This window comes from Leuciscus leuciscus, assembly GCF_965113295.1.
Source record: "Leuciscus leuciscus genome assembly, chromosome: 1".
NCBI lineage: Eukaryota > Metazoa > Chordata > Actinopteri > Cypriniformes > Leuciscidae > Leuciscus > Leuciscus leuciscus.
In genome coordinates, this window is record NC_138725.1 from 23,042,513 (window position 1) to 23,064,630 (window position 22,118).

The 22,118-nt window shown below is 38.8% G+C and overlaps 2 protein-coding genes and 1 long non-coding RNA gene across 3 annotated transcripts in view; 2 read left to right on the top strand and 1 right to left on the bottom strand.

The window, feature by feature from the left end:
* The window catches only part of LOC309498564 (uncharacterized protein), a 270,271-nt gene that overhangs the window by 99,039 nt on the left and 149,114 nt on the right, over positions 1-22,118 (top strand). The gene's annotated exons all lie outside the window — the stretch shown is intronic.
* LOC309514123 (uncharacterized protein) lies at positions 317-13,369 on the bottom strand (the record flags this gene model as incomplete). Its single annotated transcript, XM_082190264.1, has 9 exons — positions 13,265-13,369; positions 12,396-12,551; positions 11,826-12,037; positions 10,844-11,157; positions 10,540-10,738; positions 9,006-9,009; positions 7,941-7,994; positions 1,017-1,271; positions 317-926 (listed from the first exon to the last, which is right to left on the bottom strand). The coding sequence occupies exons 1-9, from the start codon at positions 13,336-13,338 to the stop codon at positions 317-319; spliced, it is 1,878 nt and encodes a 625-aa protein (XP_082046390.1). The 5' UTR covers positions 13,339-13,369.
* LOC309480857 overlaps positions 20,615-22,118 on the top strand; it is a 21,006-nt gene continuing 19,502 nt past the window's right edge. The window contains exon 1 of the long non-coding RNA XR_014199798.1: positions 20,615-21,138. This is a non-coding gene — a long non-coding RNA (uncharacterized lncRNA). The remainder of the gene's footprint in view (positions 21,139-22,118) is intronic.

A 22,118-nucleotide genomic window follows, 5' to 3' on the forward strand; every position in this document is an offset into this window, starting at 1 on the left:
AGCTGTTCCCTATCACATTGTTAGTGTCTGTGTATAAATACCCTGTCTGTTTTAGTCCTTGTCACGGAGTCATTGTTTAAATGTCACTAACACTTCTGAAGTCTGTTTCCTTGCCTGTTCTTGTTTTGTTTCTTGTTTATTTGTTTATTGGACTGCTAAAATGGATTTTGACCCCTGCATGGATGACTACGAGTTGGATTGCCCTGACAATAAATATGCTACATTTGGATCCACCTGTTTCTCTGTGTGTTCCCGTGACAGAATGACTCCGTCAACAAATGGATCCAGTAGTATGAAAATTTTTCAGGGCTTTGCTTTATGGGCCTGCCAGACTGAGGAGGCCATGGCGCTCAAATCCCCTAAAAACCCTTCCATCGATGACAGAGAGTCTTTTAGGGGAACCCGTCTGGCCAGATTTTCGGCGACTCGTGGAGGCCGTAGGGGAGGAGGTGCTAGAGGTGAGCCCCGGACCCACTCTCCACTTCGGTCTTTCTTCGACCATGGGCCGGTGATGCTCAGCCCAGAGCTCCCTTCGCCGCTGGTCCTGTCCAGCCCGGAGCCTGCACCTCGCCATAAGAAACGGCGAAGGAGGAGGAAGACTTCCCGTCTCCCTAACGTCCCGGAGATCGTCCCCATGCAGCCCGCGGTCGTCCCGGAGATCGTCCCCGCGCAGCCCGCTGTCATCCCTGAGGTTGTCCCCGCGCAGGCCGCTGTGGTACCGGAGGTTGTCCCCGCGCAGGCCGCTGTGGTACCGGAGGTTGTCCCCGTGCAGCCCGCTGTCGTCCCGGAGGTCATCCCCGTGCAAGCCGTCGTCCCCGTGCAAGCCGCTGTGGTCCCGGAGGTTGACCCCGTGCAGGCCACTGTCGTCCCGGAGGTTGTCCCCGTGCAGCCCGCTGTCATCCCGGAGGTTGTCCCCGTGCAGCCCGCTGTCATCCCAGAGATAGTCCCGGAGCTACCCACCATCAGTCCTGCCACGGCAAAGAGGGCTGTCTTCCTCTTTTATGCAGTAGCAGTACTGCATGCCTGGAGGAGACACAGCAGGTCTGCTGATCCAGAGACTGTTCAGGTCCCGTCTGCCGATCCAGAGACCGCTCAGGTCCCGTCTGCCGATCCAGAGACCGCTCAGGTCCCGTCTGCCGATCCAGAGACCGCTCAGGTCCCGTCTGCCGATCCAGAGACCGCTCAGGTCCCGTCTGCCGATCCAGAGACCGTTCGCGTCACGTCTGTCGATGCAGAGACTGTTCCTGTGCCGGAGGCTGTACCCGTCAGCCCTGCCACGGCCAAGAGGGCTGTCTTCACTTTTTATATGGTTGCTGTCCTGCGTGCCTGGGCTGCACACACCACCAAGATGGCAGCCTCCAGTCCGGTTGGAACCCCGGACACTGTGCTGGAGCCGGTGTCTGTTCCTGTTCCCGAGCCGGTGTCTGTTCCTGTTCCTGAGCCGGGGTCTGTTCCCGTTCCTGATCCGGTGCCTGAGCCGGTGTCAATTCCTGTGCCTGGACCGGTGTCTGTTTCTCCACCGTGGCCGCCCGAGGGGTCGTCTCCACCCTGGCCGCCCGATGGACTATATGCTCCCCCCTGGCCGCCTGAGGGGAATTCTCCGCCCTGGTCGCCCGATGGACTATCTGCTCCCCCCTGGCCGCCTGAGGGGAAGTCTCCACCCTGGCCGCCCGATGGGTCGTCTGCTCCGCCCTGGCCGCCCGATGGACTGTCTGCTCCGCCCTGGCCGCCCGATGAACTGTCTGCTCCGCCCTGGCCGCCCGATGGGTCGTCTGCTTCGCCCTGGTCACCTGATGGACTATCTGCTTTGCCCTGGCCGCCGGCTAAACCGTCACCCCCTGTTTCCGTTCCCTTCCATGGACCTGGCCCCCCATCCCTCCCCCTGATCCTCCACCGTTCCACCTCCCTCCTGGACTCTTATGTTAGTTGTTTTTTGTGGGTCGTGGAGCGTCTGGCATAGAGTGCATTTCACGCGAATATTTTTGTCCTTTCAAGCAATAAACTGAAAGAAATGTGAATATCGCCACTGGCCGAAACCCCCTGTCTCCGTCTCCGTCTCCATTTCCTGCTCCCCTTAGCACCAGCAGCTACGTCACTCAAATCGATCTATGACAACGGTGCAAGCGCGCGCGCACACACACACACACAGACAGACATGCACGCAACACAAACAGATCAGAGCTTTACACGCAGGCAAACACGGCTTGGGTAACGCAGGAAAGCGCGTTCCTATAGTCTAGTAAAGTAGTGTAGTTACCGATATTTTTAGTGTAATGCGTTACTTTATTTCGTTACCCAAAAAAGTTATATCATTACTGTAATCCGTTACCTTGTAACTCGTTACCCCCAACACTGTGTGTCACTATATGTATACTCTGTCTGTCTCTAGCCTATCAGTCAATGTGTTGTGTAAATTTAAATGTAAGCCTAAATAGCCTATAACTAATCAAATCGCACTATATCACCAAAAATCCGCTATCTCAAAATCAAACTCCTCTCACAAAAACCCACGAGGTCAATATGCGTTGATTTCACTTAATACAGATGTGCGATTGTGTGGTCTGTTCCCGACCGTGTCAATCAAACGCTGATTCGGCGGACCACACCTGATGAAACACTTAGTGAAACACTTCGAGGCTTCGTTTGGCCATAGTCACGTGACATGGGTGTTTTGAATCACGCTTCGGATCAGTGTTTCGAAACATCTGCGCTTCGGGATCTCGCAAAGCTTCGGAACGACTGTTTCGCGTCAGCCATCCCTAGTTCTCGCTCCTTTCACCAACCCAGTCCGTGACAGAAGTGTTTTCTGAATGTGTGAGAATTCGCACCGGTCCGCCTAAACTGGGTTCAGAGATGATCACAGTTGTGTGTGGGTTAAACCAGTGCGGTCAAACTAACTGAGTTCTCACAGCCAGCGATGACATGCTTCTGAAAATACTAGAACTCAAAGCCACAACACAAAGAGACTGTCACACAGGTGTAGAAACACACACGAAGATGAAGATGAATATTTAATTAAACCAACAGGTAATCCAAACAGGAACAGAATAATATGCAACACATCCACTAAAGACGACACCAGACGGTGTTTGGTGTTTTTAGCCCCCAACGGCGCCTTCCAGGCAGCGAGGGGATGGGTAGGTTTAACCCTTAAAGACCGATACAGCCGCCCGCGGCATAAAATAACTATCGTTCTAAAATGTTTAATAACTTTTGAGTCGCTAATCCAATCTGTATGCTTTAAAATGCACCGTAAAGATGAGATTCTCAGCTTTCCCGTGTTATCACTGTTGTCTCTATTGGTAATTCAGTGGCTCCTTGGTGCCGGTGATTGCGTCATCAAAATCTGCAGCAGTGATTCGTCAAGGAAACACATGTGGTTTCTTTCTCTGAGCCAAACAGGAACGATTGTTGATGCTTAGTCCCACCCCCATGCCCAGATTCGTCCAAACGGTCATCAACTCAACCAATAAACATAGTGATTGGTGTTTTTAACAACCAGTCTCGTTTCTTTATACATTTTAACAAACGCAATGCATTGAAAACTACGCATGAAAACGAACGGATGCAAAGTTTTTGACCATAGCGCAAAACACGAAAGAGCATGAGTATGTCAAAAAAACAGCAGTACAAATCGGAGGATGTGTTAGAATAGATTTTTTTTTAAACGAGTTGTTAGACGATGACCTGGTGGTGGAACCTTCCGATTCAGAAAATTGTTTGAATCATTTGCACGGTTTATTTATCTATTTGTATTTAGTTTGTGAAGATTATTTGCACTATTTGTTCATTAGCACTCAGTATATTACCCTCAATGAACCATTTCTTCATTTGCACTGTTTATTTCTTTTTGTATTTAGTTTGTGAAGATTATTTGTGAACCATTTGTTCATTTACACTCTGTATATTGTATTGTTAGTATTTATATTGCACAGCTGTCAGTACTTGTTATATTGTTTGCATTTGTTGTTCATGTTCAAATTATAATATTTTCTGAAGAAAAATGTTTGCTTCAGTGTTCTGTTGTAATATAACAACTTTTCTAATTACTTTACTTCCTAAACTTATTTGGACACATCTACATTGTCAGTAAATGTAATACACCTGTTTTTACTCAAAAACGCCTAGAATAATATTATAATAAATGGCTATAACTTGCTGAGGGATTGTTACATGTAGACACAATTTCATCTGGAAGTCTAAAACAACCAAGTCTAACTTTCTAAAGGAAAAAAACAAAACTTCAGGAAGTTCTGTTTGAGTTCACACTGAAAACACCACATTTTTTGCTGCCGTTTTTCTTAAAATCCTGTTAATTTCATAAATTCTCTGACAAAAGAAATGTAAAACTGTGACTTTAAATGGGCTAGATGGAAACTTTAGGCTCTCCTGTTTAAAATGATATATGGCACTTGATGCTTGCTGCTAGAATGGGTTAGAAAAACAAAGAAAAGTACAGGTGAGTCAGGCGCCCCAAAAATGTTCTAGGTCTTTAAGGGTTAAGGTTGAGGTTAGGGTTAGCTATCTGGAAGGAGCCATTGGGGGCTAAAAACACCATCGAGCCCACAGTAATGGTTGTCTTTTGTGTCGGTCACAGTCAGGTTTGTTTGGACTCGTTGTGTTTCATCAGCGTCTGCCTTAATCACTCTTTTGTTGTCATGGACACTAATGATTTTCAGCTTTACACTCATCAATCACTATCATCATCACCTGTACTTGTGTTCAGTTCTGGTTCAGTCAGTGTCTGGTGTGCTCGATGGTGTATCAAGTTCGGTCCGACAACAGCATGATTGGTATCATTATTCTCGGTGTGACTCAAGAAATCTGTCAAGGCCCGTTTCATTACAAAAGGAAAAAAATTAAAGATATTATCTTATTATATTATATAATGATATTACCATTATATTTTTACAAGGAAGAAATATCTTGAGTATCTTCAGAGCATAGTGCCGATGACACATACTGACTCTCATAATGACACACCAAGGTATTCATAAAATATAGCCAACACTGACTCATTGGAAAAACGTTGTAAAACACAAAATACGTACCAATATGTACATATGTGGCGAGCAGGATGAGGCCGAGGGCCGTGGGAGAGCGGCATGAGGCCGGTGGCGTGATTACTGATGAGTGACACCTGCGCGACGCACCGGTCTCGTATCTCTCACGGAGGAGCAGAAGCATAAAGAGGAGCGATGACAGTGGAGATCGAGAGAGGACAGGCCTGAACTTGTGTTGTGTTTTGTTTTATTGTGACAGCAGTCGTCCGTGAGGGGCTGCTGTCTTTTACTTTCGTTTTATATTTGTTTTATTTTTATCATTAAAATGTGTTTGAATGTTCGCCGGTTCCTGCCTCCTTCTTCCCGCAGTTTCTAAACGAAATGAAGACTAGAGGCAGTAAAACAGCGAGCACCTTTAATCGTTTTCACACACATTTATGATAACTTATTAAGCTTGCTCAGTAGCTCAACTGGAAGACCTTGGGTTCGAATCCCGTGAAAGACGAGTCATGATGTAAGAGCTCAAAGTTCATAAATAATCTTAAATACCATGGCTACGATTACATTTTCATGTCGCATTTGCTTTTGTTAACACTATCGGGTAGGTTTAGGGTATAGTGTAGGTGTACGTTATTTTAAAGCGTGATGGTTAATCTTTTAGCGCCACTCACAGGACATTTCAACTCAGAACTGCAATGATACGGACAAACTTCGACGTAATAAAACGTCGCCATATTCACGTTCATCTGTTCCGGAAAAAAGAGTAAACACGATTTTAGCGCCACTCTCTGGTCATTTCACTTTGAAACTGTTGTGAAACGTGCACAACGCAAGGAACGTTTTTTCAAATGAGCCAGGGTTACAACATCGCATCTTACAGCAAATTAAATTCAAAATAGCCTTTAAAGCATCTCTGAATCGCTTTAAACAGCTCCGTCTGTGTCACAGCACACAAAACCAGCTGACCGAGAATTATCCCCATCAGAGTGGCTCGTGCCACTGCCAAATCCACCGGCCAAAGGGAAAATTACTGGCATTTGGTGTTTGTAGTGTTAATAAAGGAGTCTGGATCTGATCTATTTTCTCAGGGGTGGAGAGAGTAAAGCAGAACATTATAATCCATGTGTAGAAACTCTTCCTGAAGACATTTAATATCTGCTTTACAGACGCTCATGAAGTGTGTGCAATCTCGCGAGTGTATTGATAGACAGGTAAGCAAATCAAAAAAATGTTTATTGTACAAGTACGGTTTTTATACAATTTTTTTTGTAAATGTTTACAAAACACTAAATAGCCTACGTTAGGATGTTTTACTTTATATTTCGAAGTGCTTAAATTGTATTTTAAGTTTCAAATGACCACGCAATCCAGGCATTCTGAACACGTGATCTTCTGCGATGGCCACATGTAACACAGACACTCCTGCCTCGGTAATAAAAACGGAGATGTTAATTGTAACTCAAACGTCGTTTGGAAAACTAGTCCCGTTCGGTAACTTAATGCATGGTAGAAAATCTGAGAAGTGTTTGAATCCTTTCTCTCTGCTTTGATTTTTAGAGTTTAAGAGATATAGTTATATTCTGACTATGGTTTATTTTATGTTTGTAATGTATATTAGTGCTTAAGGAGGAATGAGTAGGCTACATGTTTCCTTTATTCATTTGTATTTTGTTTCTCTTATAGAAACCACATTCAAAATATTACAGACCCTTAAAGCCACACCGTGGACTTTGTGACCTAAAGAGTTGACGCATACGAGTTATTTTAAATGATTCCTCAGGCCAATATACAGCGTTTGACACTATTAATGCTCCGATCGGGGCTGCCCTCTTGAAATACCGCCTATGTAAGTTTGGAGAAGACGGACCGTCGTTGGCCAGGTCATGTGACCTGGAGAACGTATCGCTTTACGGCCGTCACGTGACCATAGGCTCTGATATGCTCATGGAGCTAAGGCATTTGCTACTATTTTCCCACCTGCTCGGCTCACGGACATGGCTGAGGCAATAAAAAAAATTTAAACTCTCCCTCGTCGTCCTCCGCGTCCTCCTCGTCCTCTCCCTGTTTCGGGAGATTCTTCAAGCGGTGAAGAAAATGACTGACAATAAAACGAACATCGGCATAAATGTGGATATATAATGTAATATTTACTGCGAAGTCTGGAAATCGTGTTACAAAACTGATATAAGTCACAACATAGCCTACTGCCGTTATTTGTAGGCTTCAGTTTCTTTGTCCTTTTACACATTCATATATGTGTGTATTATTATTAGTGGCTTATATGATTTTAGATACAAACGTGTATGTATTATTAGAGGCTTATATGATTTTAGATTCAAATTCATAGGAATTCTACAGGAAAAACACAAATAAAACGATGTAAGTCCGATCTAAAGATAAAATGACTCCAAAACAAGCACAATAACAACTTAGTTTTAGGTACAAAATGTCTATAACCTGCTCCCGCCGATCGACTGTCCTGACCTGCACAGTTTATCTCCAACCCTAATCAAACACACCTGAAGCAACCAATTAACGTATTCAGGATCGCTTGAAAATTAAAGACATGTGTGTTTGATTGGAGATGAACTGTGCAGGACAGACGATCGGCAGGAGCAGGGTTGTGCTATAGGCTATACTATTCTATTTTCCTATGTAGATCTTATTTATTTAAGACCGCGTTAGCCTTCTGTAGTCATGTTAGCGATGTCATGGTTGCAAGCAATAAATGTCACTAAAGTTACCAAGCTTCGTATAATTCAAATGAAGTGAATGTAAAAAAAAAACATAGGACTAATAACGTAACAAAACAAGAAAAGGCGGGTAAACGACAGCAAACTATTTCACAGGTCTCTTAAATTTAAAAAATAACAGGGGAACATCGCACTGAGTAACGTTAGCTACTATTTTGCTTAGCTATGGAAGAGTGCAACATACCTTTCATTTGGCGCTGACATTTCTCCTGCGTCGTCTTCTGTGCCTCTTCTTTTTCTGTGCACACCCAAAAGCAGTTATTGAGTTAATGTTAGATATAAATAACTTTGTTTCCCGACCAAAGCTGTACTCAGGGTTTTTATACAAGTTAGTTTTGGACACTTTGTAACATTGACAATATTACACAATAAGCCATTCTTATATGTTATGCGTAAAGATGCTTGAAATATATATGTATAATTTCAATATATAGCAACAATGTATATTCACATTGTATTATATTCACATTGATAATTGAGTCGATAATTTATTGTAAAATGCATAATCACGGAAATATTATATATTTGTAAAATATTTTGCAATTACGATCACTGATTGCTATCGTTGCTATTGTAAATCCGCTTATATAATATTAAATGAATTGTAGGCCCTACTTACCAACAGTCTCTACGTCGTGCACGTTAAAGTGAAGTTTCGTGGTTCGCGTTTTTTTTTTTTTTTTTTTTTTTGGAGCAGCGAAGCCCTGCCTTCTTTTTTTTGATTGGCCGGCTATCTCTGCATTTCATTTTTTTTATGCTTCTTGCTTGTTTCATATTTATAAACAAACTTTGTCTACATATTCTTATTTCATTTAAAAACGTCAGATTATTCGTTTTAAAAATAGGTCCCTATTCTTTCAGAACTGGTAGGCTTAGCCTAGATAAACTGTATGGATAAAGGTTGTGAAAGGGCTCTTTTTACTTTTCCTCCTTTACTTGATCCCTTCCCAACAGCAGTGGGCAAGAGTTGTTACATAATCTAGTAATAGGTCTATTTGTGCAATTTTTGAAAGAGATATTGTCACTAAACCTTATGTAATTTCCTATTGGAGCAATTTTGTCAATATAGTGGATTGGAATTTTTTTTTGACACAAATACCTCATTGTAAATAAAGTCAGAAGTTTCTTTTGAATTAATAGATTCTGTAATTTACAAAACGTTACTACTGTATTTAGGTTACTGGTCAGCAAATATGTGCAGAATGTGAATTCAAAGCACTCACTTAATGTAATATTAGACTCCATTTACTTTCCTATAGGAGAGATAGGGGACATAGAGTTTATCGTAAACGAGTTAATACTATGGGCATATCTTTATTTTACATAAGTGTAGCTGGGTTTTGGTGTTTTTTCTACTGTACTAATGCTTTAAGCCAAGTAATAGTTTTATTAAATTTACATCACCACGATTGAGTCTTTCATTATTGTTCATCCAGACAAATTTTGAAGTTAAAATATAGAATGTTCAATAGGTAAAAATAGTTTTTTTATTCAGTTATCTTGAGAAAGCCAAATTACTGAAATCCTATCTATCTATCTATCTATCTATCTATCTATCTATCTATCTATCTATCTATCTATCTACTAAACTAAAACTATTTCAAACTTAAAACTTAAAACTTTAAGGTTCTAAAACATTTTTAAAACTTCTGGATATGCTTTCTCAAGCCAACTTAAAGTTTGCCAACAAACTTTTTTACAGCAAATTAAAAAAAAAGGGGGGGTTACTCTAGCGCTCCTCCTCTCCATCTCTGCTCATAGCAGACTAACGGTTTGAGGGGAGTGGTTAAGCGTTTCCCAACCCAAGCAGTCAAGCCTACGTCATCAGAGAAAGGCCTCCACTGCAGAGGGGAGGCGCATGGTCAGATTTTGATTAAAGATTACGAAGCCAAAACATTTTTTTGTGTGTAACAAAGTAAGTATGGTCAATTTTGATTTCAGCTGGACTTTAAATTCATTGATAACAGTAAGAACAAGTTTCTCAAGAACTATGTAAATTTTTTTCTCACTTGTTGAGGAGTCAGTTCTTTTTTTAAATGTATGTAGTGCTGTTTCTTCTTTGTAAAAGAAATAATAATAATAATGATAAAAAAAACTTTGCGACAATATGGTTTCGGGAAACAGTCGTGACTAGCTTGATTTCTTCAACGAGTTACGTAGTTGTACGGGAAATGCACCCCTGATCGGTAATATTATTTAAAGTATGATTATTCATTCTTTATTAAGCTGCAGAACAGTGTTATGGGTTATTAATGATATGATGTTGGTCTGTTAAGATGTTATAATACCAGACGAGTGATTAGCGTCATGTTTGTTTGAATGCTATATGAGCCACAAGGTTATCCATATATGGGCCATATATAAAATTATTGATGACAAATGGTTGCTTACAGCCTATCTTCCTGTGGAATATCTTGTTTCTGTTTATTTAACTGGATGTTGAGTAGAGAAATGTCACTGATGTAAATTAAGAATAATTATTTTACATTATGTGACAGTGAATGCTTATTACTGTATATATATATATGTTGTTTATTCATAATCTTTATTGTACTTATTTTCCAGACAATGTACATCATTGAAACATCTACCTCCAATACACAGAGTTAATCTGATCACCTGTCTCCTTATTATTTGTGCTCTGAGCGGCATCCCGAAGGATTTACTCATCTATTACCAACTCAGAACCTAACAATTCAAAAGCCTTTCCAACACATATGGTAGGACAATGAGGTTCATATCCATTTTAGTGATTGTTCACTACTAAATGTTGTTCAAAACACTTCGAGCCACCATCAGTGCCTCCTGGTAAATATCCACACCAAACAAGTCACTGGGTTTGAAAGGGTCAATGCTACCCTGGAGCTGGGCCTCCAGCATCTCTCGAAGTGCTGGTTGCGTCATTGGAATGTCAGTTTGTTGCCGCGGATCTTCAACAGGAACCGGTCCATCCCAATCAATACCCCAGTCAGACATTTCGACCTATAAGAACAACAAATAATAAGGTAAGTTAATAATTTGTAATCAGATTTGTCAATAAACATTGGTCAAGTATTAACATTGATGTACATCTGGAACTGTCTATACCTCTTCAGGAAGCTGTTGTGGTGCAACAAGTAGCCCTGCCACCCACAGCTGCTGGGGAGACCTGTAGCCCTCCGAAGACAGGGGATGTCGGGCCCAGCTGTCAGAAAAGAACTTCAGATGCCAGTTCAGCCTCGGAATCATCACAAAGTGTAGGCATGTGATATGAACATCACTGTTCGGGTCAAGAACCCCAATGTCCTCCAGGTGCCGGAAGGCCGCATAGTAAATATGGATGACTGTGCACCATAAGTCCCGCCATAGCCTCTCTATGCGTTGATTATGGACACTCTTGCCGGTGATGTAGCTCTTGCGCTCTGAAAGAAAATGAACACATTTAATAATCATAATTTAACAGAAAAAGCACTTTTCAAACAACAAAAAATGGCAATCAATGGAAATATGCACTGATAATCTGTTGATTTATTCAACAGCCAATCCTTTTCTAAATGTAATACAACAATAAACACATGTAGAGAATTTTATATACTAGTGCAAAGTGCCCGTGCAAAATCAGTTTTTGTGTATGTTTTTAGTTAAAACATCGAGAAAATGATACGCTTGAGCAAACAGTTTGTATATAGGTTACTACAAATGATGGCAAAGTGACACAACCTTTCTTTGTGCTTCTTTTACAGATACAACCCTCTAATGTCAGCATGTTTTTAAACCACAACCTTCTAAAAATTATATATTTAACAATATCATTTGTATTTCTCATCCAAACGACGTCAAACTCGGCACTGCACTTACTCGTGCCCGTAGCAAGACACCTGCACAGTTTGAACGGTTAACAGACAGATAGACAGACAGACAGACAGACAGACAGACAGACTTTTATGGAATTTATAGATAGATGTATAAAATAATAATCCAACATTGCAGATATGAAGTACTGAAATGTACAACTAACACCAGTGATGCAGATTTGTATTAACAAGTCATAAGACTCTAGTATTTTGTAATCTTGTCTTACTGCACCTACCAGGTCCTCGATCAGGATGTTCAAGCATGAACCTTGCCACATCTACATTTTCCCCACCATGGTCACTGCGGACACGCTGAGGCAGACCATGAACATGCACAGCTTCCAAGAAGCATTGCAGTACAGTAGAGGCCCTGTTGTTATCGCTGGCTTTCAGGAACATTATTTTACGGCTAAAGCCATCAATGCCCCCATGGACAACTATTCTCCAACTGTGAAAACAGGGATGAAAAGAGAATATACAATTAGAACAAATGATTTAACAGGAACAGTTGACAATGTGCTGGTATTGATATGATTGCTGATTATTGTAATGCCTCAAATGATAAATCAAGTTTTAAAATGTATGTTGTGTATTTGCAAATAGACAGATTTACAGTCGGCTCGTTTTTTCCCCCACACTAGAAGAATAATAAAAAATAAAAATACAACAACAATAGGGTCCTCTCACCATCGGTGCTCAGGCCCTAAAAAGATTGTTGACCAGAACAAATACTACTAATACTAATAATGTTACTAATTACAAAAAAATAATAATAATTAAACGGTACCTTCTTTTATAAGTCTTACCGGATGAGTTTATGGTTGCCATCAATATGCCACAGGGAGAGAGGTGCTGGAACTGAATAAGGGCGTCTTGGCACAATATTCAGTTCCAGTCCACGTAACATAGTCCCAACCGGATCAATGGCTCTCATAACCTCACGGACTCTTCGTTGCTGTACCCTGTAGAAACAGAACTGTTATAATGACATGCAAAAGTTTCTCCTCCGTCCTTAGTCAAAATATATTGCTATGCATATCAAAGTCTCATTTCCTAAAAATCATAAAATTCATTCTTGAAGGTGTTGATGTATTGTATGACAACAACTAGGGGTCTGCAACCATGCTTCTGGGTTACCGTCCTACAGATTGTAGCTCCAACCCTAATCAAACACACCCGAAGTAGCTAGTCGATATGTTCACGGTTGCTTGATAATTACAGAGTTAGAGCAGGGTTGGGACTGAAGTCTGAAGGACAGTAGCTCTCCAGGAGCAGGGTTGAAGATCCCTGCTACTAGGGTAAACAACATAACCAAATATATAGCAGATTAATGTTCCTATTGGCAATACTTAATTTGACAAATTAATCTGATTTGAATATCAGAAGGCAAAGTCCTACTTTCAACGAGAGGTGCATGGAGCTGGGAATGGAGGAGGGTGATTAGCTCCTGAGGAACACACTAAGCTACTAAATAATTCTGAATGGTCCATAGAAATACCATGATAGGAATTGTACTCCTAGGTAGACGTAGATCAGCTGAGTCAGCTAATGCAAGTTTGACAAACGTGACCTGCCAGAAGTATAAATCATTTCTCTACATATGGTTAAACGTGATGTTGTGTATACGTTTAAACAGTTATCTGAAGAAGTAACATACTCATAGCTTGAAACATACCTTATACCTCTTGCTTTAAGATGTCCCATGACCATCTTTTGTCCTGTATTAGGACAACTGGCAATGAATTCCATCACATGTTCTTTTAAGTCTACATCAGAGATTTCACTGTAAGTCTGCCTCACAGATAACTGATACTGATACTGATACTGAAACTGTTTCGGATTGTTCGTTGACTTACAGAATACATTGCAGCAATTTCTTTAACTGTGAAATGTTCGTCTAGCAAATATTTCAGTTGCTGTTCACCGAGAAAGAAAAATCTTTCACAGGTTTGGACTGGCAAAGAATATATAATATGTAGCTCATGTAATGCAGCATTTAAGAGTGAACATATCTCCTCCTCTTGTAGCAGTGGTCTGTACACAACAAATCTGGACAAAACATGGACAATGTTTTCCAGTCTAAAGAAAAAGTGATCGCAGTGTGTATCAGCAGCAGCCTGTCTCAGCTCTACAGCTAATGACTGCAGGCTCTCAGAGATGGCACTCAGCACATTCAGATGTGCTCCTTCACTGAAGAGAGAGACAGAAAAAAAGAAAAAAAACATCAGATCAATGAATTGCAGTCCAGTGTTTAGACTATATAAATTTCAGCCCAGTGCAGTCTGCACTTTATCATGGTAAAATCATGTTTATTGGGCGTATTGACTACCATTTGTATAGCGACAAAAAAGGATTTGTAAAGTGCCAAGGTTTTAGTGGTTCCCATGGCAACGAGAAAAAATGCTTACTGTAATTACACTGGTAAAAAAATAGACAAGTAAAACCGTTTATTTTATTTTATGTTTAGGTCTTTATAAAAAAATTAACACACACACAAAAAAAAAAAAAATTTAAAAGGAGAGAGAGATCTTTATTCAAATTACTTTATTCATGAAAGTAACCGAAACATATAAAATTGTAGGGTAGACTGGGTACAGTTGAGACACTTTTTGCGTTTTGATTTTTCACACAAAAATAGATACTGAAAAGAAGTGAATTTCCACATGACATGCCACATGACATTTCATTAGCTTATCGACTAAGATATTATCAATCAATAATACCCAGAAGTAGTTTATATTTTCCACAATTAGCTCATGAAAATAAGGTGCTTTTTGTCTCAACTTTGTCTCAACTGTACCCATATGTGGTACAGTTGAGACAGTGCCATGGTACAGTTGAGACACCCATTTCTAATGATGTAAAGGTAACTAACCATTCATTATAAAATATGAAAAATAAAGACAAATAAAGAAAATAACAATTGGGCAACATTTACGTTTATTCAACCATTTATATTCATTCATTTTATTTAAATTAGCACTGGTTAAAATTTATAAAGCAGGAACAAGATATGAAACAATATTTATTAATAATACACAGTTTAAATATCACAAATATCAAATTTTATTTTCATTTGCGTCCTATGTTGGCTAATTACGACGTTTAACCTGTTATCATAACACTGAACAACTACACAGTGTGTTTCCTAATAGAACTCTATCAGGGGTACAGTTGATACACGTGTGTCTCAACTATCCCCCGCTGGCCACCTCGCATATTTCTCTAGATTTTGCAATTACCTTGCATGACACAATACCATGAAATATGCCAGTTTTTAGGGCACAGAATAACGTTTGTGGTGATACCAGTTACGTTTAACAGTCATATAGGGATAGTAAGCTATTCATTGTGGAGAGTGCATGGTGAAGTGAACGTCCTACTTTAGAAAAAAAACTTTTCCCGATATCTTCGGATCGGAGATGCGTCCATTGTTCAAATTTCCCACGATCAAAGAGGACACTAATACGCATGTGCACAGCAAAAATCACAACTTGTGCTTGCTGCGAACGCAAGTTATTTAAGGTGTCTGAACTGCACCTATGTCTCAACTGTACCCAGTCTACCCTAAACCAGTTTTTCACTTGAATGTTAATGGTGCGAACTGACCAAAGAACTATAAAGCCAACATTATTTGAAGTCGGACTTCCCTCTTACCTTGACATTTCCTTAATGGGTTTCGTACTTTCAGAAATACAAACTACAGCCAATACATAACTGACTTTGTTATGTGAATGAATCAAGTTGTGTGACCATACTAACTACACAATGAGTGGAAAATACACAAAATGTTATAAACGTTTTGTGGCGCATGCGCCAAAACTACGTCATGATAATGCACTTTACCAGAGTTTTAGTGGATTTTCAGTTCCCTTACCCTGATAGATAATAAGAAAAGTAATAGACTTATAGAGTGTTATAAAAATATATTTGGTAAGCTTACCTGACACTATGGCGATTAATTTACCCTTCATATATTGTTTGTGTAAGATTAATTTATTATTCCTGTACTTTGTGGCTAACTATTTTTTTATTTTTTGTATTTTACTTTTCTGAAATACATGTAGGCCTACTGTCTGTATATGTTTATGTGGGTATATATATATATCTTCTTTTTTTTACATACTTATGTATTTATGTTATGAGAATGGTGTTAACTCTTTGAACTCTGTTATGTGTTTGTGTTACTGACTAATTTTTTTAATCTATATTAAAACTCAATAAAAAAATGTAAAGTTTGCGCTCTCAGCCACAGGCACACACACACACAAAAACTTTTAATATATTCGAATTTTCTCAAGAATTATAAAAAATCGGCAATAAGATAATAATTTGTGTTAAAATAGTCTAAATTTTTAGTTTTAGGAACAATTTTAACTGTTCGGTTCTAGGCTTATCAGTAAACAACCATAAAAGAAAGAAATATTATCTTACCGTCATCGTGAGGTGAAAATGAGGATCCATTCTGCCAGATTATCGCGAAAGTGCACATATCTATAGCACGAAATTTAGGGCTAAAGAAATTTTTTTTTGGATTAATTAGTAAGAAAATGTAATTGATTGACAGCGCTAATTTGTCACGAACTGTTCCGTGACACGAAGGTTGAGATCCACAAGCAGCTTTTAATTAGGGGTAATCCAAAGAAAAGGCAATAGGTCTAAAAAACAGATAGGCAGTCCGTAAAAACAAACAAACAAAACAGGCATGAGGCAAAAGAGTAGGGAACAGGATAGGGAACAGGACAAGGAAAAAAAGAAGAAAAAAAAACAAGAGACATGAAACCAGGGAGAATGCTCAGAAATGCAGTGTGACAAACTATGGGCTATAGCTAATATATATATGTATATATATATAATTATTACATGATTATGCAATGCTTATTAGCCTATTATTATTATTATTATTTGTAGTTTCAATATTATGAGTTGAGTTGCTACAACATAGGCTATTTAAATGTTGGCATTATCCAGTCACCAAACCCTGTTGTTGTGCAAATGAACGGCCGAAACACATTAAAAGTTGTTCTGTTTTCAGTTAAAACAGTGTCTTGTAAGCGCCACCGATAATACATAATAATTTTAACAATGGAATTGAATCAATCCAAATTTTAATTTAGCTGGACATGAACCTTTTTCTAGAGCTGCTAGGCTACAAGTCGAAACAATCTCTGTTGCATTCATTTCCTACTGTAAAGTGCGTTGAAACAATCTGTAGCCTATTGTAGCGCTATATAATTGACTTGATGGATTGATTACACTGCTTCATCAGGGCATTTTTATGATACCTCTTAAATGATTAACATTTTGCAGAAACTGTAAACTTTAGACCACATGTGCATCTATCGCTTTCATTCAATTGAGACAATTATAATAATGGACTGGATCTGTTTTTTAAACAATTATTTTCCTTCTGGGTTCCTCTTAAGGTATTTTTAGTGACTTTCCTGTCTCTTTGGAACATGTCCATTCACATATGGAGAGATGGTGTGCAGCTTCATGGACATTTTAAGTTTTTTTTTTTTTTTTTTTTTGCCAATGGAGAAATTCACTGCAATGCTGCAGTAATATTTTAGAAGAAACATTTTGGTCCGTTTTAATGTTGGTGCTATTAACAAGGTTTGGTAACACTTAACAATAAGGCTCATTAGTTAACATTATTCATGTATTAACCAACATCATCTAACAATGTGCATATATTTTTACAATATTTATTCATCTTTGTTAACATTTGTTAAAGTTAGTTAATAAAATGTATAATCATTGCTCATGTTGGTTCATAGTGCATTTAGTAATTAACATACAGCTATACAATACAATAATGCATTAATAAAAAATAACATATAACTATAATAAATGCTTCAGTATTATTCATTCTTAATTCTTGTTAACTGAATAAAACCTTATTGTAAAGCTTACCCAAAGTTTTGAATCTTAGTGTTGTACAAGGAATATTTTTCATAGTTTGTAATTCATGGGTGGTGTTGTGTGTTTGCTTCTGAAATTGTGTGTGTGTGCGTTGGTAATCCCTACGTTCTGGGGACCAAATGACCCCATGGACAAATATAGTAATACCAATACATTTTGACCTTGTGGGGAGTGTTCCACAAGGAAACAATCTTAGAAATAGGTTTTCTAAAATGTTAAAATGCAGAATGTTCAGATGAGTGTGCATATAAGCCTCATTGTCCTCCAGACTCTTTCTAAATGAGAGTTAAAGTGTTGTCTGTTTGTAGTTGTGTATTGTGTTTCTTGGGTTCTGTTGGCACAACACCATTAATTCAGTGCAAAACCATATTTTTCAAATGCATGAAAACATTGCCCCTGTTTACACACACATTATAATTTTATTCATTTGGTTCTGCTAACCTCTACAAAAAAAGAAGGAAAAAATTAAATAAATTCCCAACTTTAGACTAACTTAACATTAAAAAAATGTAGAAGATAATAGAATATGTTGTAACCATTATCCAATGGCACATGAAAGGTATCACTGCCATCGTTCACAACATCAAGTGTTTGTAATTGAATCAAGTAAAGGGTTCATTTATTTTTATTTAGTTTATTTTTAATTTAGTTTGATTAATCAGCCGAAAAAGACATATTCTAACTCTAAAAGGATTAACAGTTTTGTTTTCAATTTCTCTAAACTCTATAAAATTTAATAATTACATAAATATAAAAAAGATGTCACATACGTGAAAAGGCTATACATTGAAAGTTGAACTTATCTAAAAGGGTGTTTTGAGACAGTATACACATACATAAACCTTGTGGGGTTTATATCAAATAAAATATAAGCAATCAAGCAAGGTAACAAATATTTATTTCTTGTTTTTTCACACAGGATAAATGTGGGTGCTGGACATCGGTAGGCCTAATACGTGTAGAATTTCTATGCTTTACTATTGCAAACTGGGTGTAAAACTGTGCTTGTTGGACACTTGAGTGAAGTTATTTTAAGAAACTTTAAAAATGATATGATTATTATCCTATTACTCTGGAGGAGAACTTTAAATACAGTCTTGATCACTCAGTTGAAATGAATGACAGTTTTCAAATGGCTGTTAATAATCTGAGCTTTATTTTTTTTTTTGGAACCAAGTCAGTTTGACTTGTTCTCAAGATATAGGCATTTTGTTGAGGAATGACCAGACCAAACAAATACAAACAAGATAAATAAACAAATTAACAAATCATTTGGACAATTGAACTCTTCGCAATTTTGGGCTAATTTTATTTTTGCCATGAAGGTCTGTGTATTATATATATATATGCCATTATGTGCGAATTTCACGAACAGGATGACTTCATAAAGATTTGGCTTTACTGAAAATAATAACTTTACAGACAAACACTAAAATGATCAATTTTGATTATATCATGCATCCCGTGTAGTTATTAGCAAAAAACAAGGTGGCTAAATTACTGCGCCACCTTGTGGCTGTTCACCATATTCAGTCTACACTTGATTTCACACAACACATGTACTCGTTTTATAAACCATTCGGATTACACATCATTAAATGTAACATAATTAAGAAACTGCTGGCCACAAAATAAAAAAGTCATAAATTCCTTTATGACTAAAGGAAATCAAATAATGACTTGGTTCTATGATTCAGGGGCACAATCCTTTTGTTTCTGGCCCTTGTAGTTCAAGGGTTATTAACATACAAATACTTGTGTGACAAAACCTCATGCAATTATTTTACACTTACACTACACTTACAGTAGACCTACACACTAACGGTTACCTGATGCTACACATAGTAAACTTACGTTGCACTCCCTTTAAATCATGATTGTCATATTTATTTGCAGACATTTTTAGGTAGGCCTACTGTATTTTACCGAATAAAAAAGGCAACCTCACTGTTTCCCAACCCTGTTCCTGGAGGGACACCAAACACAACACATTTTCCAACTCTTCATAATCACATCTCAGTCAGCTCATCACCTCTTCAGTGGAGACTCCAAGACATAAAGCAGTCAAAGGAGGGAGACTTCATCAACAACGTGCAATGCTGTTGAGCCTTCAGGGTTAGGAAACACTCTACTACATGTCTAAGTGAGGTTCAGAAAGACCAAGAAAACGTTTCTTCTTTTTAGAAGAGGTGAAAAATTATACATTTACAGTAGCCTAAACACAGTGTTGTACATTGCCCTGCAGGCTGCATATTTATTCCAGACTATATGCTTCTTGTTTTTACCTAGGCAGCAATATTACCTTTAAACACACACACACACACATAAATAGGCCTACATTTATAAATTAATAAATATATAAATGAGATAGGCCTATTACTAACAATATAGACACATGTTGTACAACCCACAAAAGCATGAAAACAGTGTTTGTTATGATCATATCCCAAATTAAATAGGTAGAATAGTAAATATAATAGAATATAGCCTAAGTATTAATCCAGGCGTTTATCCACACGTACGTCATCCAGACGTTTATCCACACGTTTATCCACGCGTACGTTATACTGCCGTTTATCCACACGTTTATCCACGCGTACGTTATACTGGCGTTTATCCACACGTTTATCCACGCGTACGTTATACTGGCGTTTATCCACACGTTTATCCACGCGTACGTTATACTGGCGTTTATCCACACGTTTATCCACGCGTACGTTATACTGGTGTTTATCCACACGTACGTTATACTGGCGTTTATCCACGCGTACGTTATACTGGCGTTTATCCACACGTTTATCCACGCGTACGTTATACTGGTGTTTATCCACGCGTACGTTATACTGGCGTTTATCCACACGTTTATCCACGCGTACGTTATACTGGTGTTTATCCACACGTACGTTATACTGGCGTTTATCCACGCGTACGTTATACTGCCGTTTATCCACACGTTTATCCACGCGTACGTTATACTGCCGTTTATCCACGCGTACGTTATACTGGCGTTTATCCACACGTTTATCCACGCGTACGTTATACTGGTGTTTATCCACACGTACGTTATACTGGTGTTTATCCACACGTTTATCCACGCGTACGTTATACTGGTGTTTATCCACACGTTTATCCACGCGTACGTTATACTGGCGTTTATCCACACGTTTATCCACGCGTACGTTATACTGGCGTTTATCCACACGTTTATCCACGCGTACGTTATACTGCCGTTTATCCACACGTTTATCCACGCGTTTATCTACACGTTTATCCACGCGTACGTTATCCAGACGCAAAGTAAAAAAAATCCTTTCTCAGCTACGTCGCCGCCACGTCGCCGCGCACTTTGAGCGCAGCTCCAACACGTTACCGTGACGTGTAACGTCTCAAATCTTACGTCTGACGCCTGATTACTATGGGATTTTGGCCAGACGACTGGCGAGCGTATACACGTTTGTTCACCTCTCAGTTTGCTTAGCGATTGCCAAAAAGTGCACAAATCACACCTCATACCCGCTGACCAAACGCGCCTAATTTCAACTGTCGCCATGACGCCATCGTCACAGAATCATTCTCCGCTCTGTGGAAAAGCTACAACCGGCAGGTCGACAAGCACGGAACACGGTAAGAATGGTTAAAATATGCTTTATTTGTACAGTTACTTAGCCTTTAACATTACCGTTCATACCGTTCAACATACCGATGATTTTATTTCTGAAATGATTGTGGCAAAACAAGTTAGCAAATTGTCATTAGCGTAGATTTGAGTAAAAATTTATTTGATTATTAATTACTTTGAGTAAAAAGCTATTTGGACGGTATATATTCTTTCTCTCTGGGAGGTTAGGTGATTTAATTAACGTTAGCTGTCGGGATTTTTATCAGACCCTGAGCGCGTATTTTCTCCCCTCCAGTAACGTTAAAATGTCAGGCAAGATATTATCATGTTAGGCCTAACGTTACCTAACTTACTTCTTTTTTTCACTGAATTTCTGGTATAACATGTCCATTTTTTTTGTACATTTTGACAGTTCCACATCCCCATGTAATGTTGTTTCAAAAAATGATTTATATTATATGACACTGTGCGTGTGCGTGTGTGTGTGTTCTTTTGCAGCTTACAGTTTGTTCAAGTGCCATCAGTCTTATTTTGGAGTTTCATCTTTTCCTGACATCAGAGTAAAGTAAGATTTAATACTGTTCCAACTTGATTTAGCCAGATATTTTGTCAGATACTGACACTGGTCCACACTACAGCATTTAATACTGTAATGGTTTGGTTACTTTGAGTCCATTTTTGTTTACATCATGACAAATATATTCTCCACCACCTCCCCATGTAATGTTGTTTCAGATCATAGGCCGCTGTACGTGAGCTGTATCGTTCAGTTTCATTCCACCAAGTGGGGCACTAATTTTTCTTTTGCTCAATATGTTCAACGTTAATAAAAGATATCCAAGCAAAAAGTTCTCCACGCATTATCCTGCAGTTAATGAGAAATTGTAATTTATTGGCGCACTATATTGATTGCGTATTGAGACGTCTAAAACGGTTGAGCTCGATTTTCAACCAATCAGCATCGAAAATGTAAGTAGGTCACAGC